The 26,783-nt window shown below is 42.8% G+C and overlaps 1 protein-coding gene across 1 annotated transcript in view; it reads left to right on the top strand.

The window, feature by feature from the left end:
• Positions 1–26,783, top strand: part of LOC145401608 (UDP-glycosyltransferase UGT5-like) — a 263,991-nt gene that overhangs the window by 229,554 nt on the left and 7,654 nt on the right. Inside the window, exons 8-10 of the mRNA XM_080273801.1 lie at positions 17,810–17,943; positions 18,085–18,304; positions 18,890–19,033. Coding sequence (XP_080129927.1) covers positions 17,810–17,943; positions 18,085–18,304; positions 18,890–19,033 — 498 coding nt within the window. The remainder of the gene's footprint in view (positions 1–17,809; positions 17,944–18,084; positions 18,305–18,889; positions 19,034–26,783) is intronic.

Below are 26,783 nucleotides of genomic sequence, written 5' to 3'. Positions count from 1 at the left end.
TCACTCAGGTCTCCCTTCTTCGGAACTTTAACAATTACACCATTCTTCCAAACTGATGGTAGTAACCCCGTCACCCATATCTTATTGAATAGCTTGGTCAAGATCATTATTAATCTATCCCCCTCCACTTTAAACATTTCCGGAAATAAACCATCCTCCCCTGGTGCCTTATTATTCTTTAACTGTTTTACTGCTTTCTCCACTTCTGCAAGCCTCAACTCTCCTGTTTCTATATTTAAATCTTCCTGAGCAGACGGTATATCCTCTTCTGGTGGTATTGGTCTATTAAGAACTGTCTCAAAATGCTCTTTCCATCTATTTTTAATATCTCCATCTTTGGTCAATAAATTTCCTTCCCTGTCTCTAATTGGTATTTCCTTGCGTTTACCTGCATTACCACTCAGTTCTCTAATCGATTCATATGCTATTCTTTGACTCTGTCCATCATTTTTGTTTATTAGGATTTCAGTCTCTGCAACCTTTTCATCCACACATCTTCTTTTATCTCTCCTAGCTAACCTTCTTACTTCTGAATTCAAACTCCAGTACGCAGCTCTTGCTAATTCAATCTCTCGTTCATCAACGCATTGCATCTCGCTCCTCAATTTAGCCTCACCTCTCTTTTTTATCATATCCCACGTTTCCTCTGATATCCATTTCTTTCTCCTGAATCTATGTCTCCTTCCAATCGTACATTCAGCAGTCTCATGCAAAACTTTGTTCACATCCTCCCACATCTCATCTACACTTCTCTCCCCCTCTTCCAACGTTTCCAACACCAAAAACCTATTTCTGCATTCTAATCTGAATTCCTCCTTTTCTTCTCCTTCCCTTCTAAGCTTAACAATATCGTATCTACCAACACCAGATTTTTCCTTCTTCTGATTTTTAAGTTTAAACCTTATTTTTGCAATGCTGAGTTGATGGTCACTACCAATATCCGCTCCCCGTTTAACATGAACATCTAGCAGAGAACTTCTATGCCTCCTACTGATAGCGATGTGATCAATCTGATTTTTATATTTTCCACACGGCGACACCCAAGTTGTCTTGTGTATATTGCAATGCTGAAAGAGTGTGCCCCCGATGACTAAGTCATTTGCTAGACAGAAGCTTCCAAACCTCACTCCGTTTTCACTCATCCTACTACCAACTCCCATCTTACCCATACATGCCTCAAATCCCTCATTTGAACAGCCCATTACTGCATTAAAGTCTCCAACGCAGATCAAAACATCATGTCTAGGTACCCTTCCTACTCCTTCTTGCAACTTTTCATAAAATGTGTCTTTCCTTTCATCGAGTGCATCATTAGTAGGTGCATAACACACAAACAGACTGATGTTGCCATGATTTGATTTAAACCGTGCATATAGCAATCGCTCATCTATAGGATCCCACTCACATAAAGCCTTATTTGCTTTACAACCCAGCAACAATCCTACTCCCTGATAATGCATTCCGTCCTGTCGACCAGATATCAATAAACGTATACCATCCTCCAAATCCAACTTATCGACTCCAGTTAATCTAGTTTCTGTCAGAGCACAAATATCAAGTCCGTATTTTTGAAAAACCTTCACTAACTCATCGATTTTACCGTCATGATTTAGCGTTCTCACATTCCAGTTACCAATTTTAATTGTATTTTTTGCATTGACAAAGGAATTAGATTGTAATTGAGGCAACCGTGAGATTCTTAGCACCCCCTGCCCATTTAAGGGCTGCACGGGACTGGGGGCCATTATTGTTCTTTCAGAGTCCATCAAGGTTTCTTTGGCTAACTTCCTGAACATATATATATATATATATATATATATATTTATATACAATGATTCTTCATGCATCATGTTTAATCTCCTGCAGATGTGGGTCTAAATAGTGGATTTAAGGGAGTACAGGGCAGTCATCATTACTTGAGTGACAGCACTTTCTGCAGTATATGTACTGTTCCGAGCAGAGCTATCTTTTGCACTATGTTGATGTTGATGTTGCCTGGGATACGGTTAGTGTACTTTTCCAGGCCCTTCTTCACAAGTCCAAGTGCTCCAGTAACCACTGGTGTTCTTTCTCCCTTCGTACCCCACATACTGCCTCTTTCAGTCTCTCGGCCATTGTACTTGGACAACTTCCCTGTCACTTTCACAGAAATGTTTGTTTCAGATGGAATTGCCACATTAATTAGCATGCATCTTTTTCTTTTTTGTCCTTGATAATGATGTCAAGCTTGTTGACTTTTATCTCTCTGACCTTGTGGATTGACATATCCAAGAGGATGGTGACATTGTCGTTCTCGGTGACTGTTGCTGGCGATGTTCATACCATTTTTCGGCTGTCTTGATGTTATACCTCCTGTACATCATCCTATACAGTTCCCCCGCCACTTTATTGTGCCTGTGGATGTATTCGGTCTTTGCCAGTTGTGGGCAGCCTAAGATGATGTGGTCGACCTTCTCTTCATAACTTCCACAGATCCTGCATTGTGAGTTTGTTCCATTCTTGATGATGCGATGGTGATACGATATGGCGGCGAGACTCTATTCCTGTGCAGCTAAGTTCAGGCCCTCTGTCTCTGCTTTCAGTCCAGTATTCCTCACTCACTGTTGTGTCTTCTGTTGGTCTACATCTGCCTCTTTTGTCCCCTTTGGGTACTTCCCATGCATCGCCTCTGGCTTCCAGATTTTGTGCACTTATTGCTGCCCATGGTATTTTGTGTCCTGTTTAATTCGTTTGGAATAGATTGTTGTTGCCTCATTTTTTGTTCGTGGGATTTTCGGGCTGCCAAGCTCTTCCTTGAATTTTGCAGCTTCTTTTGTGATGCAGTTGCTTTTCTTCCCTTTTTCGTGATATTTTGCTATTTGGAGGAGAGGGTCATCTCGTGTTTTTATGTATGGATCTAACCCTGTGGAGGTAGACTTAAGGGCTAGTTCGAGTTGCATCAGGTTTCGTCCTCCAAGAACTCTTGGTAGGTACAGCCTGTCAATATCTGCTTTTGAGTGGTGCATCATCTCCATGGTAAGCATCTTTCTTGTATTGGTGTCAGTCAGTTTGTGTCATTAAGTTTCTAATTTATGATGTTGAAGTGTACGTCATTACAGGTATTGCTAGTGTGTTAGTAGCTTCAAATCTGTTGGCTGCATTGAGTTAACTCTTCAGTAATATACGCACTCTCTTGTAGTACTATTTCCGGATCTTCTCCTTCATTGTGGCATATTGTATGCCATCTCCTCCATTAATTCCTAAGCACTTGTATGTGCCCTCTTGTTCTACCTCCTTGAACTTGGTGCCAGTGTCAAGGTTTTAATTGATTTTCCTCAGTTTTACTCTCTTAAAGGTGGCTTTGCACATTTTCCTGTCCAACCTCCGTCTTCACGTCGTCACTGACAGTCTTGACTATGGTGATTCAGACCTTTCTGATGTCTGTCATCTTTGGCAAACGTTTTGAGGTCGAATATATAGAACAGGTGGTTCAGTCTGCTATTCTGTGATTCATAAACATCACTGCTGTTGTTCAGTAGATTGCTGAATTGTACCAGCATTAGGCGGAAAAGCAGTGATGATAGTGAATCCCTTTGGAATATTCCACTCCTGATGATGATTGGTCTCGATGTTAATGACCCGTTTTCATTATGGGGATTTAGGGTGGCCTTCCAGGTCTTCATGCTGTCTGTTGTGAATCTAACAGTTATTGGGGAGACTCAATAGATCGCGAAGCTCTTTTCTATCCATGAGTGTGGGACACTGTCAATTGCCTACCTGCAGTTAATCTTTGCTATTTTCAAGCTCTTTTTCACTGATCTGGTTCTTCCAGTATGACTTTATTGATAAGCAACTGGTCTTTGTTTCCATAGCTTCCTTTCCTACATCCTTCACCTCTAGTGGTAGCAGACTGCTTTTGTCAAAGAAGCTGTAGGTCCTCTCTGTGATGATGGAAGTGAGTATCTTAAACACTGCTGGAAGGCAGATGATGGGTCTGTAATTCTTCGGGTGCTATGTCTCGTGTGTCTTTGGGAACAGGTACACGATTCCCGGTGTGAGCCACTCGGGGCATATCTCTGGATTCTTTACAATGTCATTGTCGGCATATGTGTGGTCTTCGTGGATACTGGGCAGGTTTTCGATTCAGAAGTTGGCAATTCCATCTATCCCCGGTGATTTCCAGTTGCTGGTCTTGTTGATGGATGCAATCTACTCTGTGGTATTAATGTCGGATCATTCTTGATTCTCCATGTCTTTATGTTGGTCCTGTTTTGCTAGATCCAAGTAGCTGTCTTACTGTGTCTTTTATCGCACCCCCAGATCTTACTCCAATACTCTTCAGCTTCTCTGATGGTGGTTGGTTCATTAACATCTATCTTCTAATTGCCAAGTTCATTATAGAATTTATTAACATCTTCTTTGAAGATCTTGTTTTGTCTAAAGAATTTGTTTCTCTTGTCAGATCTCATTAGCATCTGTGCCTTTACTTGATTCTGTTGCCTCAGCACCTGCTTGGCTGTTTGTATATATTCCTTCTGTTCAATGTTATGCTTTAGTTTCAACTATTTCCTTTTCCCCCTTTGATGCTGGAGTTCTTTTTAGTGTCGCTCTGGAGAGCCAGGTGTTCCTATTATTTCTGTACCGGGTATCTCCTCAGTTTTCTCCTTCCAATCAGGTTGCTTTCTGTTCCATGTCTTTTGTTTTCTTGATCTTTCTTTTCTTGGTCTACTGTGTCTGCAATAGTTGAGGCAGCTGCGTGTATTATTGGGTTGATTTCTATTATGGGTTATTGCTCATGAAATCTCGTCCTTTATTGTTTACATGGCTTCGTTTGTGGGTGTGATGGCTTCTTTGGATTGGCCATCTCACTCAATCCTGGTGATTGGTGGTCGTTCTTTAATGGACATTTCCTTCAAGATTTCCCATCTCTGCCGGATGCTTGTTGTCATCTCTGCTACTTTCTTATTTCCATTTTCCTCATGGACTGTCTATTTTTGGTATGTTGTCTTTGAAGGGTCAGCACTGGTGGTCAGTGCCTGTTCTTCCTCTTCATCAGCTGCTGGCGTCTCATTTGGTCTGTTAATGTTCACATTCCCAGTGTTGCCATTGGGAACATTCTCCTTAAATTTTTTTTCTAAATATTCTTAAATTCCAGGTCTGTCAGTCGTTTGCTCTTGACGATGTCACGCCGGACATCTGCTGGTTTATTGGCATGCAAATTCTGTCTGCCTATGAGGCATTTTTCTCCCCAGATGTATTCAGCTTCGGTTGTTGTTGTCTCTGCTGGGTTTAGTGAAGCTGAAGCAGTGCAGAATGCTTCCATGTCGTCTTTGTACTCTTCCCTTGACCATTTCTGCCTTGCTTCTTTTTTTGTGAGGGGGGGGGGTTGATGTAAATAGAAGGCCCCTGTAAGGATTCTCCTAAGCGTGGTGTTCCTCTAGTACATGATGGGGAGAGTTTGTTCCACGAGCACACTTTTCGATCCCAGTCTGGTCCCTCACTGGAGGTCACGGTCCATGTTGACCTGCGGGATAACCGATGTGGTATGATGATCTGGTTGGTTGGTTGTACTGACATCATTGTGTCAGACTATCAGAGCCCCTTTGGCAGCATGTATTGCTGGCTTACCATACTGCGTTACCCAGTCCGTGCTGCATGGAAGTAGGGTTGAACTTCTGTGGGCCTTATTATTTTCATTATTATTTTATTATTATTATTATTATTATTATTATTATTATTATCATTATTATATTATAGTTATTATTATTAATGTTATTATTATTATTATTATTATTATTATTATTATTATTTGTCTGTCTCTTTTTAGGAACTAAAAAACAGAGGAGGGGATCGCTAGTCCCCTCACCCCGTCCCTTTTAGTCGCCTTTTACGACACGCAGGGAATACGGTGGCAGTATTCTTCCTTACACAACTTGGCCGCAGATTAGTAGTACCACCCCATTGTGCAGCCAGATTGTGTCCCCCCTGCCACAGGGGGGAATGGGTTTATTATGATGTGGCAGGGGTAAACCAGGTCTGCTGTCGGGCCTTGCTGTGGATGTCACTGATTGCACTGCGCAGTTGATCCACGTGCAATGTGGTGCGGTGAGGATCTGTTCCTTCTTCCCTTTGGGGCTAAGATGCGAATGAATGTGTTTGAGTGGATGAGTAAATTGGGAGTGTTTCATCCTGTCACAGCTACCTCCCTTTCCTTGGGGGAAGCAGCCTAGGTATGTAGTAAACAGATAGATAGATTATTATTGTTATTATATTATTATTATTATTATTATTATTATTATGGCACCTGGTGGTTTTGTGGGTAATGGAGGCACTCAGAGCGGATTGAGCCTGTGTAGGTTTATATCCAAGGGATGGTTGAGGTTTATTGCTCACATAATACCACTCAGGGATGAGTGAGATTGGTCACTCTCATCTTTAATGTCAGGATCAACTTGCCTAGCCCCGGGCTTCTATGCTTCTCTTGGGGCAGCACAGGATTAGATGATAATGATAATGATTTTGATGATAATGATGATGATGATGATGATGACGATGATGATGATGATGATGATGATGATTCATGTTCTCAGGTTTACGTCTACATTAGATGTTTTTTGGATCAGGCAGTTTCATCCAACAGCACTCCCACTGTCTGCTATGTTTCCCTCCTGCTTTCTATCGATACCTCCAACTGTGTGGTCGGCACACAGCAGCTTGTCAGTACCTTTCCTAGACTACCCCTCCATCGATAGCCTGGTATGTGTATACTGTATATGTACACACCCTCATCCAACTCGCTTAGTTCATTTCATTGACATTACAAGCCATCTTGATCTCCTTTCTACTTCTTTTATGATGCTTTCCACTTCCAGCCGTCATCTCCATTCTTCTGATGATACCCCCATGAGTTACCTTTACTCCTTATATTTATCGAGTCATTTACATGTCTTTTCATTTCAATCTCCCTGTAGCTTCCTCTGTTACCCTATGTTTCACTGTCTTCCAGGGCTTCTGGTGGTGACACTGGCTGTCCTACATCACCCAGGGTGGCCTCCAAACCACTTGCCAAGCCAAGTGTTATTCCACCTCAGAGAAGGAGTGTTTTAAAACCTTCACCACTTCCAAACCAAATGTTACTCCACCTCAGAGAAGGAGTGTTGTAAAGCTTTCCTCTTCGTCCTTACGTTTGCCCACGGATGTTCCACATAAGGCGTGCATTCCTGGTGCTGAGCAGTCTCTTCCCAAGGGCCTTCCTGAGCATCACTCCAAACCCGATCACATGCCATGAAGTGTACACTCCTGCACTTAATGATCACCCCTCCACTATGGGTTCTATCATCCAGTGGAATTGTAGGGGTTTCCGTGCTAGCTATGAAGAACTATGCCATCTTGTTGCTTAGTTTACTTTTCTTTGCATGTGTATGCAGGAGACCATGGTTGATGATGCAGTTCCTTCCGGTCCATCAGTCTATCATGTCTTTTATTCTGATTCGGTGCTGAATCAAGGTTATCATGGAGATGTTGCTAGCTTCCTTCGCCAGGAGATTCCATTGAGTCACCTGACATCTCCACTCCCCTGCAGGCTGTTGCTGTCTAGATGTTTTTACGTCGACATTAATCAGTTTGCGGTCTCTATCTTGCTCCTAGTTCTAATGTTGAAAGGGCCAATTTGGAACACCTTATTCGAGGCCTTCCTCCTCCGTTTCTGTTACTAGAGGATATGAATGGTCACCATCCACTGTGGGGTAACAGTGGGGACAACCCTCGGGGCGTTCTGCTGGTCTCTTTAGTGGACGATGAAGAGTCAGGCATTTTAAACTCTAATAAAATGACTTACTTCCCTAGCCAGACTGGAACTTTCACTGCCATTGATTTGTCATTATGTTCAGCTGATGCTGTTTCAGACTTTACCTGGGATGTGTTGCCAGACCTGTATGGCAGTGACCATTTTCCACTAATTTTAACTGCTAGTGCAGTTGGACCTCAGCCTCGTCTTCTTTACTGGCTTCTGGATAAGGCTGACTGGCCACTGTTCAGGGAATTAAGTTACATTGCCCTTTCTGTCAGCGAGTTTGGCTGTCTTAATGAGGCACTGTCTGATTTCGCTGACGTGTCGCACTCAGCATCCCTGTTATCTATTCCAAGAACTAGGGGTCAATGGGGTCAATTTCCAAAATGTCCAGTTCCTTGGTGGAACTCTGAGTGCAGTTCTGCAGTGAAAGCCAAATGAGTCGCCTTCTCTCGACTTCGTCGTCACCATGGGAATCCTCAGTATTTGATGGCGTATCGGAGGGTACGAGCTCATATGGGTTAGGTTTTAAAGGAGGCCATTCATCCTGGAAGAGTTATGTTGCTCCATCAGAATCAAGAACTTCCCTCACTCACGTGTGGAACCGTGTAAGGAAAATTTCAGGAAAGTTTGCTATTCCCATCCCTCTTCTTTCATCTACAGCAGGTGGGACTATAGGTGATCCTTTCGCTGTTGCAGAGTTGCTTGTTGATTATTTTGCCAGTGTGTAACGAAAGGATGCAGATTTGCCTTCGGCATAGCAGTGTCTGCACCTAGAGTTTCGTGTTTTTAGTTTTGCCTCTTCTCGGGGAGAGTCTAATAATGTCTCCTTTTCTTTTTATGAACTCCAGGCAGCTCTGTTGCAGTGCCATGATCTTTCTCCTGGTTGTGATGATATTTCTTAAGCCTTTTTACATCACCTGTCTGATCTCATTTCTTAATAAAATCTGATGTTCTTGTGAGTTTCTGACTTGTTGGGGTGTTGCTGTATTCATCCCCATCCCCAAACCAGGTAAAGTACCACCTACAGGCTACGAATTATCAGCATATTTCTCAGACGTGTTGTATATGTAAATTTCTGGAAAAGATGGTCAGTGTTATGCTTATGTGGTTTTTGAAGAGAGGTGACATCCCTTGCCCAGTATGGTTTTCGAATAATATGACCTCCTTCTGATGCACTACTGTCCTTGGAATCTCCTGTGACCTTTTCTTCACCAGGTCACGGTCTTCTCTGATCTGAAGAAGCCATATGACACAGCCTGGCATCATGGCATTTTACTTTCTCTTCATGAGTTTGGTCTTCATGGGCGCTTGCCTATTTTTATTCAGCAGTTTTCATCTAACCGTTTTTTAAGGGTCCGAGTGTGAGGAGTGCTTTCTAATGCCCATGCACTTAAAGATGGACTACCACCGGGGAGTATCCTTAGCGTTACTCTCTTTGCTGTAGCCACCAACATCGTAATTAGTGTACTTCCTGATGGTGTACGAGGCTCACTATATGCCGATGACCTCTCAATTTCCTTCACCTCATCTAGAATGTCTCTGAGAGATAGGAAATTGCAGCTGGCTCTTAATAGAATTTCTGACTGGACAAGGTCTCACGGCTTCCGTTTTTCTTTAACCCCTTAACCGCAGGGTGTCACTTTCGTGACGCTCGGCCACAATGGATCATACCGCGGGGCGTCACTTTTGTGATTCTCTGTTATTTAGAATTATCCCGGGCTCTCAAGTGGTGGCTTGTATCATCTATCAGTACTGCCAATGTCCAACACTAGTCAGCACTCCAAATCTCATCTGTACTCCCATCCATTGTTGACATTTTAGCGATTTTATCCCCTTCGTGACTCCCCTCCCTACCTGCCCTCCATTACCCTGTCCTCTCACCTCCCACGCCGCGCTGCGCTATGCAAATTTCCCCCGGATTTTTCCACAGATTTCATCCATTGAAATAAGCCCTATGCCCTATACTTATACAAAATAATGTATACCAAAAAAAAATCAGGTAAGTGATAGTGTTATACACCAGGAATTGGCTAATTATCACCTGACAACACCTCACGTGCATTCATTCGCTACATTACCACGGTAATTTCCCCTTTGAATTATGCCTTGTAATCGATGTCTGTAATAAAAATATATATATGAAAGGAAGGGAGAAGCCTAAGTGACATTTACATTCACCTGGAACTACCTATTTCTTTATGTAATTCCAAGATTTTCTACCTATAAAAAATTAGCATGTAAGTTAGCAGCAGTCAGCCTCAGTGTCATTGTCAACCCTTCCCTTCTCAGATAAGCCGCGGCATTTAGCTCCTTGTCCTCCGCTGTAGTGAAACTATGTCGCACTCGCGCCCCGTCATTCCTGCCGCTTCTGCGCCCATTGCAAAGGGCCCTGTGACCTCTACCCCTAAGAAAAGTAGCGAGGGAAGCAGGAAAGGCCTTAGTGACTCTGCAGTGGCACGTGAACTTGCAGAATTGTCCATGGTGATGATGGACAGTGATTTTGACGATTCGGGTGAATCGCGTGATGAGCCGGGTGAGGTTATCGTGCCAGAAACTACTACAACGAGTGCTTCAGTGTCGGAAGTAGTCTCTAGCTCCAAGGGAAAGGAGCCGTTAGTGCAGCAAGGCAAGGAATTTGGGAAGGGAGTGAAAAGGCGGCGTGTTAGCCCCAGAACAATGCCCCCGAGTGACCCAGCCCGCCATGAGTCCCGAGTGCATTCACCTCCCCGTTCCCCAAGCCCCACTTCACTCATTTCTTCCTCATCGTCAGCTGAGTTATCTCTGGAATCTTCGTCGTCGGAGTCACCACCAGCATCAACAGTCAAGCCAGGCCGTAGAGGAAGAGGTAAATCAAGGACTGTGAAAAGTAGTGTCGTTAGTAGGGTAAGGGCTGCTAGTGCTGTACGACAACCCAGGGTTAGTGCGAGTGACCTTGAACGAGATAAATCTGCCTCACAGCCAACCTCCACCACCATCACCACCACCTGCCCTACACCGCCATGACAGGGAATCCTGGACGCCTTCGCGTGGACGGAAGGGTCAGATTTTGGGCCTGAAAATTTAGTATTTGATGAGAGCTCCTCAGGAGTCCAGCCTGCCTTCACTATTGACGAAAATGCTGAGTGTGTGGACTACCTTTTGGCCTTCCTAGATGACGAAGTCATGCAGCACATATGTGATGAGACCAACAGGTATGAATCACAACGTGCTGCAAGTGGTACAGGTGCAGCCAAGATGCAACAGTGGTCCATGCTGGGAGTGCAGGAGCTGTATGTGTTCTTTGCCCTTATGCTTCTCATGCCACACTCCAAGAAGCATGAGTTGGAAGAATACTGGTCCATGGACCCCTTACTACCCTCACCCACCTTCAATAAGTACATGGCCAGAGATCGCTTCCAGAACATCATGGGAAACCTGCACTTTGCCGACAACGATGTACCTTCCCAAACCGACCCACTCTGGAAGATCCGGGAGATACTGAGCAGAATGAAGGATAAGTTTATGTCATTCTTCCACCCCTTTCAGAAGGTTGTCATTGACGAATCCTTGATTTTGTTCAGAGGACATCTTCGGTTTGTTCAGTACATTCCAAGCAAACGCCATCTCTTTGGAATTAAGTTCTTTGTACTGTGCGACTGTAAGACGGGGTACATCCTTGACTTCGTCATTTATTTAGCCAGCACTGTCAATCTGGATAAAACACACCTCCTTGGCTTCTCAGGCTGTGTAATGAAAGTGCTCCTAGAAAAGTATTTTGGTGGGAATCATGTGCTGTATACAGACAACTACTATACAGCACCGAAACTTGCCAAATACCTTTCTGAGCACGGCATTGGCTCCTGCGGCACTGTCAAAAGTAATCGCGCCCACTTCCCCAAATTCACAGAAGCAGGAACCTCGCAGCGAGGAGACGTGCACCTACACAAGTCTGAGAAGATGCTGGCAATACGGTGGCATGACAAGAGGGTCGTGCACATGCTCACCACCGTACATAAGGGGGAGATGACAGACAGTGGGAAGGTCGACCGTAGGACAGGCGAACCTGTGATGAAACCTGATGCTGTGTTGGACTACAATATCAACATGCGGTTGGTGGACAAGCCCGATATGATGATTGGTGAGATCGACTGCCTCAGGAAGAATACTAGGTGGTACAGGAAAGTTTTTCAGCATCTCATAGATATGACGATGCTGAACGCCTTCATCCTGTACAAGATGAAGGTCAAGCCACCCAAGTCCTTCTCCCTGAGGTTGTTCGCCAGGACTTGTGTCCAGCAGCTGCTTGAAAGATATGGTAGGGTGACAGCAGCAACTCCAAGGCGCCATCCAGTAACACTTCCCGACCGACTTGAGCAGAGGGCGTTTATGGATCGGCACAGACTTGAGCTTATGCCTGCCACAGGGAAAAGGAAGGCTGCGATTCGCAGGTGTCAGGTGTGTGCACATACCACCCGCCGCACACCTGAGCTCAAACGCACCTCTTGGCAGTGCGCTGAGTGCCAGGTTCCCCTCTGTGTTACCTGCTTCTTCGATTACCACAGCCAGAAGCAGTTCTAACAGTGCAAGTGTGAAAGGAGAATAATTTGGAAATAATATGTAAATAATGTGTAAATAGCAAGTGAAAGCAATGGATGTTCAGTACATATGATTGAACAGTGTATTAAGTTTTATCTTACTGAAAGTGACAGTGAATAACACTATATAGTGTAAGTAAAATAGAAGGGTAAATATTGAAAATAGAATAGAAAATGTAAATAGTAATGTAAGTAATTAGTAATATAAGAATATGAGTACAAATAATTTATGTTATAATAGTGAAAGTGAATCCGTGGCTCTCTACGTATTTTACTGAACGAAAAATTGAATGACTTCAGTGACAATAAACTAATACTACCGAAGGAAACTTATGGAGAAAGACTCCAGATATATATATAAGTGTTATATAGTAATAGAAAATATAAAGTGTGAGGGGTTTTATGAATAATAAATGACAGAGTACCAAGAGCGAACTAGCGCAAGTGCGACGATCAGACGCGCTCGTAATTTCCATTGCTTTCACAGTGGGTTTTTTTTGGAGTATGGATCCCAAACTACTTGAAAATCATAGAGTAGTGTTTATAGTGTGTATATCTGGCTGTGGTAATCATATTACGGGTTGTCGGGAAGAGTAAAGTGGAGACTTCGTTACCCAACTTCAGAGGTCTCCACAAGTCCTACGGTAACCGACGAAGGCTCAACAAACATTCCAGGAGAAAGCTGAAGGTATGTGCCATAAGCATATGTAATTTTAATATTCTAGGACTAATAACTGATTTTTGGCAAATATTTTTTGAGAGTCTGTCGGAGCCCGAATAACCCCGCGGGACACGCAAAACATTGGTAAACATGCCTGCGGTGTAGGGGTTAAAAAAGATAGTGTCTATGCATTTCTGTCTTCGAGGGATTCACCCAGACCCTGACTTGTATCTCTATGGTCGGAGAATATCCTGTGTGGAAGAGACGTGGTTTCTTGGCCTTCTGTTTGAAAAACAACTAACCTGTGTTCCTCATATTCGTTCTGTTAAGGTGGCAGGTCTTAAAGCTTTGAGTCTTTTGAGGGTTTTGGCTCATACATCTTGGGTTGCTGACCGTCAGAGCCTCTTCCTCTTGCTTAAGACTCTTGCCTAAACTTTAAATATGTGTGTGAGGTTTACTCTTCTGCGACAGATGCCTGTCTCCAGTTAAATTCTGTGCTTCATGCTGGTGAACGTTTGGCAGCCAGGGCATTCAGGTTATCCCCATTTTCAAGTTTGTTGGTGGATGTTGGTGTACATCAGTTGCTGATGATGAGGTGTTGGTATTGTCATTACCGCATTCCAGACTTGGTATCTTGTGCTGTTGTCTCCCAGGACTCACAATCTTCTGTTTATGACACGTGTCCTAGTTTCCTGAAGCCCTTTGCTTACAGGGTCTGGTCTGTTATGTTAGCCCTCTCTCTTCCGAGACTGGCAGTTTGTCCACATCGGATCCCAAGGGTGGGATTTTGGCTAATCCCTTGTGTGACATTTTGTAGGTCCGTTGTTGGAAAAAAGGGCTCACTTCCCTCTCAGGTTTCCCTCTCTCCCTCTTTTTTTAGAACATGCCTCCACTCATGAGGGTTCTATCCCCGTCTGTACTGAGGGGTCTAAGACTGATACTGGGGTAGGCTTTGGTGTTGTCTTCCCATCCTTTAGTAGGGGTGGTAGCCTTCCTTGCATTACTTCAGTGTATATGGCGGAACTGACTGCGATTTTATATGCTCTCAAAATCGTTTTTAATCTCCTCCAATCTGTTTTTTTTATTTTTAGTGACCCCCGTAGTGCTGTCTCTGCACTGGAGTCTTTTAATGCATGTCATCTATTGGTTTTATCAATTTTTTAGTGGCTTTTTCTTCTTGGCCGTTGTGGCCGTCATGTGGACTTCTGTTGGGTTCCCATACATGTTGGCGCGGTGAGCAACGAGAGGGCAGATACATTAGCTAAAGCTGCATCTTCTCAACAGCCCCCAACTGACTACCCACTTTCTGCTTCAGATGTTACACCATACTTGCGGTACGCGATTCGTACGTGCTGACAGAGACACTGTGATGTTGTTGCTCTTAATAAGCTTAAAGAAATCTTTCAGAGAGTGGTTGTACCAGGGGTTCTTCCCTCCATGTCTCGGCGATTGAAGGTGGCTCTTGGCAGGCTTCGTATTGGGCACTCTCAGCTTACACATGGGTTCCTTATGAGTGGTGAGACTCAACTGTACTGTGATGATTGCCTTGTACCCTTTACTGTCCGTCACTTGCTGATCGAGTGTCCAAGTCGGGGGGACCTACATCAGAGATTCCTCCATAGGCGTAAGGGGGCAGATGATGCCTACTGTCTGTCCTCGATATTTGAGGGAGCCTCCGGCGAAGATACTGATGTTTTTAATTTTCTTCAGGGGGCAGGCTTCCTTCCACTTTTATAAGTAATTGATAATTTATGCTCTTGGTTTTTTCAGTGTTGCATTCTTACTAACGGGTATTAACTTTATTTTGAATATGCGCTCTTTATATTTGCAGCATCTTTTACCTTGTTGTCTGGCGGCATGTGACACTAGCAGTTGCGGCACCAGAGTTTAACTATATTCATTCAATCAAACTATGTTTCACTGGCTCACAACATGGTTCCTGTCACACGTGCGAAACGTTACCCCGTTTTTGGACATTGAGTACATTCAAGGATCAGGATTGGTAGTAGTTATCTGATTCTTCCCATGTCCTACTCACCCTCACTCTTGCAACAGCACTCTGTTCGACATCAACCCTAGTAATATTGCAATCAGTAAGGTAGCAGAATTTACTTAAAATCTTCAGTGACTCCTCTCTTACCACGGATCTCATTGGTCAAGCCTCTAGGGGTCTGCAAACACCATTACATCTGCTACACTGAAAAACTGCCACAAGTCTCAGGTAATCATGCACTTCTCTACATCTCTTTTCTTGCCCAGTGTTTACATCCAAGACGTAATGTACTACAGATATTCCTACCCACACGCAAACTGCATACAGAACATGACCATTTACCCAAGTTCAAAACAATCATATTTATCACTCACTGACTTCTCAGTCTTTTCTAGGGAACCTTTAGCTTTATATTTTCTGTCCACTTTTAGAATTCTTCAGTACATTCTGTTACACTAACTTCCATCAGCAATAGAATATCTGTTTATAAAAGTTCTCACTCGCACCTGTACTTCAAATCTCGTGATAATGTTTACATGACCATTACGAACAGTTGTGGGGCTATGACTAATCCCTGATGTACCCTTGTCTTAACACTTTTAGTAACGGCCAGCCGTATCCTGTTTGTTCCCATAAGAATGCAAAGTCCACAACAGGCCACACTAGAAACTTGAAGTGATTTGAATCCTACACTCATAGCACACACCAGATTTCGATTCTGTCAAACCTGCAGAGTGTTATCATAGACAGACTAAGAAACTGATAGAAATTTAGTGCTACAAAACTGTAAGCACTGCAAATTTTGCCCTTAATATGGACAAAAATCCAGACACAGAACCTTTGATTAGGTTGCAAGTTCTAATCTCAGATACTTCATTGTACATTCCAGTGACTTAAATGATACTTTTAATATTTACATACATCACTGTCACCACAACAACAATTCATATCTAAGCCCCTAACTCTCATTTTATGTACATGGCCTGTTCATAATGTATCCGACCTTAGGCTAAAAAAAAAAAAAAATAAAGCTAACCTGTTGAGGTAGGACATTAATTCATCTCAAAATAGGCAACTTCTGACTAGCACACGTAGCCCAGCATTCCTTCCACAGCCTGAAACTTTTTAAAGTCGGTCTTTGATATCTCCTGCAGGTCCTTTGTCACATTCGTCAAGAGCTCCTCTCTCGGATGAACGTTGCTCAAGACATGTTGGAGTGGCAAATCGTGATCCAGACTTTCTGATGACTGTTATCGCTGGAGATGAGACTTGGGTGTATGGGTATGACCCAGAAACCAAACCATAGTCGTCCCAGTGGAAGCATGCAGAGTCGTCGTGCCCATTCTTCTCAGATGATTAGGAGTTTTTAGCCAAGCACAAGATCCCACAGGTTCGTCAGACAATCACCAAACATGGCTCCGTGCGACTTTTGGTTATTCTCCATGCTCAGAACTGCGCTGAAAGGTTTCCGATTTGAGACGAAAGAAGAGATCATAACGAATGCAATGAAGCACCTGCAGAAGATACCGAAAACCGATTTTGAAAATTGTTTCAGACAGTGGAAAGAATGCTGGGCTACGTGTCATGTCAGAAGGGGCCTTCAGGGGGATTAGTGTCCTCGCTCAAAAGGTTAGATACTTATTTTTTTGGGGGGAGGCCTAAGGTCGGACACTTTCTGAACAGACCTCTTATACCCCTTCCATTTGGACCACTGAGTTCTACAGATGAAGTGTGCTTGCTACACATGGTTCAATACTAGTTGTGAAGCCTCCACACGGTGACAGAAGCCGCCATTGTACTGCCATCTAATCCATACATGCTCGTTTATGGAAGTCGCTTTTCCATTTTTTTGAAAATTGACACATCGATAGCAACCCTCTTGAAGACATGGCACACCAAGTGAAATCCTTGGGTGATGCTTTTACTATGGGTTATATAGGGGGACAATGTATCAAAGGGTTAATACGATGACTTTAGAAATGCTGAAAATCGAGTGCATTCTATACAATTTATCGCAGAATAGCCATTGTAACATCATTCGATATCCCTCTAGTTCTCACAGGTCATCACAGACACAACTTTTATTTGTGTTACATTGTTGGGAAGTTCCCAAGTACCGAAATTCTACTAAAGGTTTACCATATTGCAACAATGCCTTAGGTACTGCCTTAGGTACTGCATACTGCTGTGTGACCACATGAGAAACAATTCAGTATGCAAATGCATAAGCTAAATATTCCTTGTCATGCCTACTCACTGATGAAAAGTTCTCCCACAGTCCTTGAATTGTTTGTTTGTGCAGCTGATCGCTACACACGATGGCATAGTGCTGAATTATCTGATCCCAAAAATGCATAAAACTGTGTTCCAAGCACACTGCAGCACTAATCTGTTGCGAGTACCAAGATGGCGGCCACTTTCATCATCCATTGCTCTATCTGTGTTTATATATATATAGATGATTTGGACTCTGTCAAAACCGTTTCCTAGTCCATTAAAAAAAAATAAGTCTTATCCTAAGTCAAGTAGTTCTCCTGCAGTCGTCTGACAATGAACGTTAGAGAGGTTTTGAGAAGGAAAGAGTGACAGTCCAATAATTGCAGTTCATATTTAATTCCTCTAGTCTGACAGTCTTCCTCTAAGCTAAATAAATTATTATTGCACGGACAGAAGGGGTGGGAATAAGTTAGTACTCACTCAGTTATTAATGGAAACTTGATTCAAGAGAACACCAACTAGTACTCTATTTAGTACTCTATTATCCTTTAAACTGTTACACTGAGAAATAACTATTTTACTGTGTTGGCTAGACATCGGAAGACCTTGGTGGAGGTGTTCGGGTCACTGAAGCAGAGAGTCCTGTGGAAGTGGGACAAGGACACAATGGAGGACCTTCCCCCCAACGTCCGGCTTGGCAAATGGCTCCCCCAGCAGGATATTCTTGGTACGAACTCATACCCTTTGTTCTAATCAAGGTTAGTGTTATAACCACTGTTGATTTGTCTTGCCTAGGCATTCTGTTAGTTACGATTTTTTTTTTTTAATTTACCTATCTACAAGAAAGACTTTGTGACCATTTCCCAAGGTGACTCTCGGCTGCGATTGTTCATCACTCACGGGGGACTGCACAGCACTATGGAATCCATGTACCATGGGGTGCCCGTCCTGGGAATGCCTGTGTTTGGAGACCAGGAGACCAACATGAGAGAAGTAGAGAGTGACGGCTGGGGTAGTGTGTTGCTCTGGGACGACCTCACACCAGACACACTGAAGGAGAAAATACAGTTTGTAATGACAAACAATGAGTAAGTTTTTTAATACTCCTCTTATTCTTATAATCATAATTATCATTCTCTCATATCAAGTTGCACTGAAATTTTGAGCAATGCTCTCTCATATATTTCAAGGTACAATTCAAAGGTGAAATGAGTCTGTTTCATTCTCCTCTCCATGATGGTAGAAGCAATGGTGTTTGAAGTACAAATGGTTTGTTTATCTTTAGTCCATTAGGAAGGGGAAAATTTCCCATCCTGTTGTGGTTCTGACTTTAATCACCCCTTACAAAACAAAATGTATGCAGGTGCCTCATTTTCTTCCATTTTCAACACCAGATTTACACGAGGTTTCAGTGGCTAGCTCCTTTTAAAATACAGTTTACATGATTTATAGAGCTGATGGTCATGGTCATAAATGATACAAAGGCTGTAATTGATACAAAGGCTGTAAATGATGTTCCATAGTAATGTACATAGCTCTGCTTCCATTAAAACTATACTAGATGGAAGTTTCCTCTTCCTGAGGGAAATTGTTTTGTGATAGCCGCAGTAAAAATCATTAAGTACTTTCCTGAAGTGCAGTTTTATAGTTTTTAATGCTTACTTCACCCTCAGGTTCAAAACACGGGTAGCGCACCAATCTGCGGTGATGAAGGACCAACCTCAGCATCCCAGTGAGGTGGCTGTGTACTGGGTGGAATATGTCATGAGGCATAAGGGAGCTACACACCTCCGCTGCCCTGCTTTAGATATGCCATGGTATGAATTCTGATGGTTGTACAATAGTTCTTATACCCTATGAGGCTGGTAATATAGCTTCTTCGTGATGGTTTACTACCTATGGCTGATATAGTTGGTTTTATGATTATCTATTTCTGGAAACGCCACTGTATTGTACTGAAACTACAGCTTTCAGGTAGGAGGATCTTAAGAAAGCAATCGTGATATTTATAGTTGTACAGACGATTCAAAAATGAACACGGTGAGAAAGTACAGGCATGAAATTACCCTACATATTATAGTGAAATAATGTTTTGCTTGAGCGGAAAGCCGTGCAGAACAATACAGCTGAGGGTTTATCACTTACTGCCTAACTTATGAACAGGAGTCAGGGCATTAGAGTGCTTAGTCCGTGTACAGAGACTTTGTACTATATAGTATATTGTAGTTACATAATAGTTAGGCTATATATAATAGATTTTGATTAGTCAATACAATCAATAATTGTAGTCCTCTGTTGTTTATTACATTATTGCCTACATTTCATTTTGTTTTATCTATAGCACAATAATGATTGATTTTTTTTATCTGGTTTGGTAAGAATAGCTAAAAATGGAAACAGACATTTTTCTTCCTTGCTTGTTTGGAGGCCAGAGCATGGCTGAGCCCGAAGATAGGCTGCAGTAGTCCTGATCATTTCAGCCATAGGAAGCATTTTTACTCTGCTATTGTCCTAAAAATGCCTATGTATACTGAAAAATATTTATTGACTTATTGTAATTCATGTGGCTCCACCAGATTAAAACCTTATGTTACCCTCTTCACAACAATGCTCGACTTTCTTATTAATTTATTTTTAAAATTCTGTTCTTCGTAATGCTCCAGTCACACTGCAGGTACGACTTATTGCCAACCACCGACGAGCTGCAAGTCGTGGGTGGTTTTGGTGAGATTTACAACCGGTCTTCATATGTCTCAGTCTAGCCGCAGGCCACCATGGCAACCAAAAAATCATAGCGAGGTGTTTTTTGCTGCACGAAAAACCTCCCAGCAACCACCGATGTTATGGCACAGAAGCCGCCAGATGGGCGGCTGGACTGTGTCTGCCTGGCTTACGGACTGTGACTGGTTGGCAACACCTGATTTTTAAGCAGTGGTTGCCATCTGGATGGAGGCTGGTCTCCGCCCGCTCTGTGCGGTGGCCGTCCACACTCCATCAAGGCAATGACTGGACTGCGGCAGCCACCGTCCACAAGCCTCATGTCCAGGGTTGTGGTTGAAGTCCGGCAGCCATCCAGCCGGTGATTGGTCGAGTGCCAGGTGGTGGGCTGGACCGAGACCAGTCGCCGGCCAATCCGCTACATGAGGTCGCCCTCTTAACTGTGACAGTAAGCAGACCAGCCGCCTTTTGTCGGCAGCCTGCCGACAACCGGTCGGCCACCCGTCAGTGTCTTGACCTGCGTGTACCTTGCCATGGTTGCCGTTCAGCCGCCCACTGGACGGATGCTGGATGGACACTGGATGGACACTGGATGACCACCGGTAGCCAATCGGTGGCACGACTGCTCGGAGACCTCCATGGTCAGGGACTGGTTTCACGATATTCAGGTTTGCGACAAGTCGTACCTACAGTGTGACTAGGGCATAAGCAACACGATGGACAGACCCCAATAAACTGGTGGTTATGTAATGCCTAACAAAATGCCTAATCTTTCCAGCTCAGAGTCGTTTAACATTTAACAACTATTGAAGACAAGGAAAGAAAAAGAGCTGTCGAAAGAATGAAATACAAATGAGGCAAGTTTTTTATGGAATAAAGAAAACACCAAATGTTAGAAATCCAAAAAATTGTTCCTTGAAGGAGAGAAAAAAAAGCCAGATTCAAGATCCGATCATTTCCAAAAGTCTAAACACATTGCCTTTAAAGACTAGAGGTCATAGGCAGAAGGAAATATAGACAAAAGAAGACACTTCCAGAGTTGATATGTCGCATACATGAAGAATTAGAAGTGTCTGTTAACTACTGCACGAGAAAGTTGGACACAAAATGAGGGTGAGTTTGCAGACAGACTGATGCTATACATCCACTGTAATTGAGGTGGAAAACAAGCAGACATTTCAGAGCAGCAGTGATCATGGACGTACCGATAGAAGAGATCAAAATGCAACAGCAATGGGTGGCGAAGAAAGAGAGGAAACAGGGAGTCATTAAGAGGAGGGGAGATAATGAGAGGAACACCCTTTGACTCCACCTGCTTGAAAAGAGCTGTAGTCTATGTGGAGAGGCCGCTTCCCACACATGAGAGTTGGAATCCACAGAGAGAGGAATACAACCCTATATAAAGGCAAGAGCTGCAACAGAGTAAAGAAGGCATCCAGTCAGCTTAGCACTGACAGTTACTTGGATGCAGATTTTGCAAGAAAGGTAATTATGATCTCTCCAAGAAAATTCCCAAGAGAATGAACCCCAATAATGTTGAAAGATGATGTGGGATTGCATTGAAATTTGTTGAATATTCAAGGATACTCCTGTGGAAATTGTGTTACAGGTTAATGTTACAAAACTGTGATCAGAGGAGCCCAGTATGAGATAAAGATAAGAAAAGTAAGCAGATGGATTAGTTGTAAGGAAAGGTCAGTTGCATTAAAGCTTTCTCCGTGGTAGTCAGGGAATTTGAAGGATATTGTACTAGCTGCTCTAGGTTATTTGAGATAGAAAAAATGTAGGTTTGTTCAACAGGTGGATCACAGAATTCAGAGGAAACCTGAGCTACCAGTGAACATTGAAATCACCTCCTATTGAGAGTTCAGAGAAAAGAGAAACTTATAAAATGTGTTCCATCTTTGAAATTAATTAAAGTAATTCTCATATAATTGACTGCATAAGGAGTAAATAAATACACATAGGTATTTAATCCAAGATTGACAATATAACTGAAGCCAGATTGTGGAAAATTCAAAGGATTCAAGTTCATGAACACCAGAGCAAGAAATATAGTTGTCTACTTAACACAACAACCATCTTTGGCTTTCATATGAGAATAGAGAAAGTAGAAGGATACAAAGAGGGCTTTACCTTCAGTTGCTTCAGGCATCTTAAGTCTCAGCGAGGAGGAGAGAAAGAGGTTTAAAGGCAGAGAGGTGGTGTTCAGTCATTAATGTTGAAGAAATGGATAAACAGTGAGTCAGACAGTGATGCAGTACAATTCACTTGGTCGTCACTGGGATAGGGGTGGAGAGTGGGGGCATTTAGTCTCCCACCTCCTGTCTAGGCTAAATGTTGAGACATTATCATTGCAAATTTTGGAGCAGAAAGTATCATGTGAAATGTGCATCGAGTTTGGTGTATACATTAGAGGAAAATGTACATGAAAGTACATATATGCTGGCCTACTCCCTATGTTGCCGAAACGCTAGAAAAGTTCAGCGAAGGGGGATGGTCAGAAGCAACTTTTAAGAGCAATAGCTTTCCTCTCGGGTGAAGAATGGGGGGGGGGGAAGTGTCGGAGGTTTACGCTTCCCCAGAAATCGCTGACGCCCCTCCACCTAGCTCATGACTTAATGTGGCATCACACTGGACCATTTTTCCCTCAGGGCCTGCCGAGCGCCAAGGTTTTGCTGGCCAGAAGGGCACTCTCTCAAGCAATGGCTGGTGGCTGGTGCACCCCAGTTGGATGAAGAGCACAAGCCACCGGCCGTTGCTTGCGAGAATGCTTTGTTGTATCATTTGCATTTTATTGTAAAGTATTCTCCCTTCAGTGCAGACCATGATAAATATGTGTAGGTTAATACCTTATATGAGTACCTGAAACGCGGACATGTAATAACTGTTGCATGATGATCGCTTTGACTGAGCAACATATGCAGTATGCGATATTTTAATTATGATATGACTTACATAATATCTCTTTATAGTCTCTTCTTCATTGTACTTACGTATTTTTGAATTTCAAAGCATTTCGGACATGTTGTACATTGTAATATCCACCGTCATCATAATGGCATTCATTATTTCACGTGTTATAATAATACTGAAAATCTTGTGTAATTTTGGTGAGTAGAAGTAGTAGTAGCAGCAGAGGTGTAGCAATATTGTGTCAGTAACACAGAGATTAGACCAGCATACTCATCTATACAATTTTCTCTGTCAGCACTAAGCTACATGCACATTACACACCACACTTCCAACTCTGAATTTTAAACAATGGTTTTTCAACACCCAGCCTAGGAGTCCCGAGAGGGGAGGAGATATAAAAGGTCCCACCATCCCCCCTTCTCCCAGTGATGGCCAAGTCAGATGCATGGATTCACTGTCTGACTCAGTATTTAGTAATTTCTACAGCACTTGTGACCTTTTCTCTAACTTTCTTTCTAGTGAAAACCACCTCTCTTCTTCTAAACTTCATCTTCTTTTCCAAACTGAGACTCAGTTGTTTGATAGCAAACCTATCTTTGTATCCTCCTATTTTTTTCATACCCACTTCATAGCCAAAAATGACTGTTGTACGTACGTACGCAACATATCCTGCTGTCGCATTTCTGAATTTAAATCGTCTGGATTCTCTACTCTCTGGGTTCAGTATCATTTCAATCTCACACTGAAAATATCCGTGGTTTCTGCATAACCCAGAATTCTACTGGCTATGAAAAATTCTTTGAATATCTTACTTCGAAGATGAAACACATCCTATCAATTTCTCTTTTCTGTGAAATCTCCATACTGGATTATTTCAATGTTCACCACCACCTTTGATTCTCCTCTCTATTCACTGATGCAGCTGGTGGAAAAGGTTACACTTGTTCTTTCCTTAACGATCTACAGCAGATTGTACAACCACCTACTCGTATCCCTGACCGCCATGGAGAGAGTTCCAAAATACTTGACCTCATCCTTATAGCTAATCATTCTGCATACTCCGTTAATCTTTTCTCTTTTGGCTCCTCCGATCACAACATTATCACCATAACTTGTATCGCTCCACTAAGGCCTGTGGCCCAACCAAGATTCGGCAGGTATGGGCCCTTGAAGCTGCTATTTGGAAGGTCCTCAGGCGGTACATCTTTGTGATTCCCTGGAGCAATTATTTCTTGCATAACGGAGTGCCATCTGAGTGTCCCACGCGCTTTACAGAGGTTATTTTCTCGTGCATTGAAGCATAACTTGCTTTCTCTTATCCTGTAACTAATGCAGACAAAAGCATTGGTTTAATGGTGCTTGTTCTACTGCTGTCCAAAAGGAGAAGGCCTGCAAAAGGTACCAGATGTCCCCGCTGTTGAATTTCATCTCTTTGTCATGGACTGTGTTTAGTATGTTCTCCACCCTGCGAAGAATAATTTCATTCATACTAAATGCCCTGAACTCTGCAACTCATCGTCTTCCCGCTCCTTCTGGCACCTTGCAAAAAAACTCTAATACTTTACTTCATAATCATTCTCTCTTCCTTCCCACTGAGATGGCCTCTGTAGCTGTTTCTTGTACTGAAACATTGGAAACTCTTGCTCAGACTTTATCCTCCAGATCCTCCTCAGACAATTCCAGTGCTGTTTCTTTATCAATTTCCAACTCTGACTTTCTCATGAATGACATTATAATATCTTTAATTTATGTACTTTCTCCCCTCACTGTCCCCAATAGTAACAACGCATATGGACCTGATGGGGTCCCTCCTGTTGTCCTTAAGAACCTTGATTCTGTGCTTACACCCTGCCTACAGTAGATAAACTTTTTTGCCTTTGTCTGTTCACTTTTACCTTTTCTTCCTGTGGTAGTTTGCTCTTATTCAGCCTGTCTCAAAGAATTATGACCATTCCCACTCCTCTGACTATCGCCCAACTACCTTTTCTTCTTGTGGTAGTTTGCCCTCATTCAGCCTGTCTCAAAGAATGATGACTATTCCCACTTATCTGACTATCGCCCAACTACTTTAACATTCTGTATTTCTAAATATTTTGAATATCTTCTTAACTCCCCCCAAAATTAATTCTATCTATCTATCTATATACCTAGCCATGCACAGCAAAGCTTGCCTGACAGCAATTATTTTATTGCTGTTAACCCCCGCAGGGCTAATTCTTATCAACCCGATTACCTTCCCTGAGCCATGGTTTTAGACTTTTTTAATATTAAGTTTATTTTTCTTCATCAGATTGAGTGCATCTGACCTCTAACATTTCGTCACCCTCGTCTTTTTGTAATTTAAGCCTCTTGCGTGGGTGTGAGGGCGGCAATAAGCCGCCAGCACCGTGGGAGGTAGACGGGCGTGAATCCGCCGTTGCTGGACTTAACGAGCACTGAATTACTAATTATGCGGTATTTGGCAACAGCAGTGTGGCAGGGCTTGGCATCAGCTCCTGGTGGTGTAGAGGGGGACTCAACGTTCCCATGGAAACTACTGATGCTTCCTAATGCTTGAAATTATGACACAGAGACCCATCACCTCATATGAGGTGATCAGCATGGCAAGGGGTGGCCTGCGTATCTGAATACTAAATATGCAGTATTTGCCAACTGCAGTATGGCAGGGTTTGGCAACAGCTCTGATGGCGCAGGAGAGTCAAAACTCCCATGAAAACCACTGACGCTTCCCCGTGCTTGAAATTATGGCATAGAGAGTACTAGGGTGGGTCAAAAATTAAAAATGCGATGAAACATGGCTATTGTGATGATCTTTAGTATGTTTTCACATGAACTAATTGTATTTTTAAAAAATAGTCAGTAGTACTCCAGCAACTTTCAATTTAGTTTTTACGGAACTGACTCTCCAAGCATTCAGTGATTACTGGTGACCGGGAACTCTATAAATGATAACCCATTGTTTGCATTTCTGTTACCAACTACACGAACTGGTACTGGTATACAGTTTTGAATTTTGTATGAGTTTGCGTATTTTACTGAAGTCATGGCCAGTTTCTGCACACAAGAAAGCACGAAAGACTCTGTTTTCAGCTCATCATGTAGTCTTTCGATAAATCGGTTGCCCACTAGCTGTGATGTCATAAGGGCATATTTGGAACATAAATCCACATATACGTCACTGAGCACTCAAGCCTTTGCAGAAACTGTTGGACTTGAAGTGGCAGGAATTTACGAGAAAGCTTCCATTTCAGCTACAGATTACACCAGAGTTATTCGTGTGAAACGCCTGATAGCAATGACACAGGAGCTTAGGAAATATCCAGTGAGCAAAAGGACATCCAACACCTACATAGAGGAACTTGCAAGCTTTGACACCTTGTTTGACATTAGTCTTTGCAAATGTTTCAAAAACTTCAATGCACGTGAGAGGTCTGAGCGTCTATGCACTAGAGCAGACAAGATATCGCTTGAGAAGTGGCCTTTCTGGGTTGACCAAAATAGTTGCAGAAAAATGTATAGGCTATTGGTAGAATAGATCAGAAGACAGCACAGTGTAAGTGTGCAGCAAACAGAGTGATGAAAAGGAAGCTCTGTGAAGAGTCCTCTAGAGATACTATGCGAAACAATGAAGATATAATAACAGCATATATTGACGATAGTGATGCCTATGATGAACAATATGATCAATATGTTGATGATACTGCAGAAATAGATGGAAGCAAACAGGCAGAACACTGTCAGAACAGATAAGTCTATCCTGAGCTGAGTCGTGTAGCTGATCGATGTCAAGTAGGCAATAGAGACATCTGCTCCATTGTGAATGCAGCACTGAAGGATATGAATATTCTTTGTGAAGAAAATAAAGTTGATCCCAGTAAGCTCCACCGTCAGAGAAAATACTGGCGAGATGTCACATTGCAACAGCATAAAAAT

The sequence above is a fragment of the Coenobita brevimanus genome, chromosome 56 (genome assembly GCF_032717465.1).
Source record: "Coenobita brevimanus isolate Jiangsu-jjx chromosome 56, ASM3271746v2, whole genome shotgun sequence".
NCBI classification, from domain to species: Eukaryota; Metazoa; Arthropoda; class Malacostraca; order Decapoda; family Coenobitidae; genus Coenobita; species Coenobita brevimanus.
This window is presented reverse-complemented; position numbering and strand designations above follow the sequence as displayed.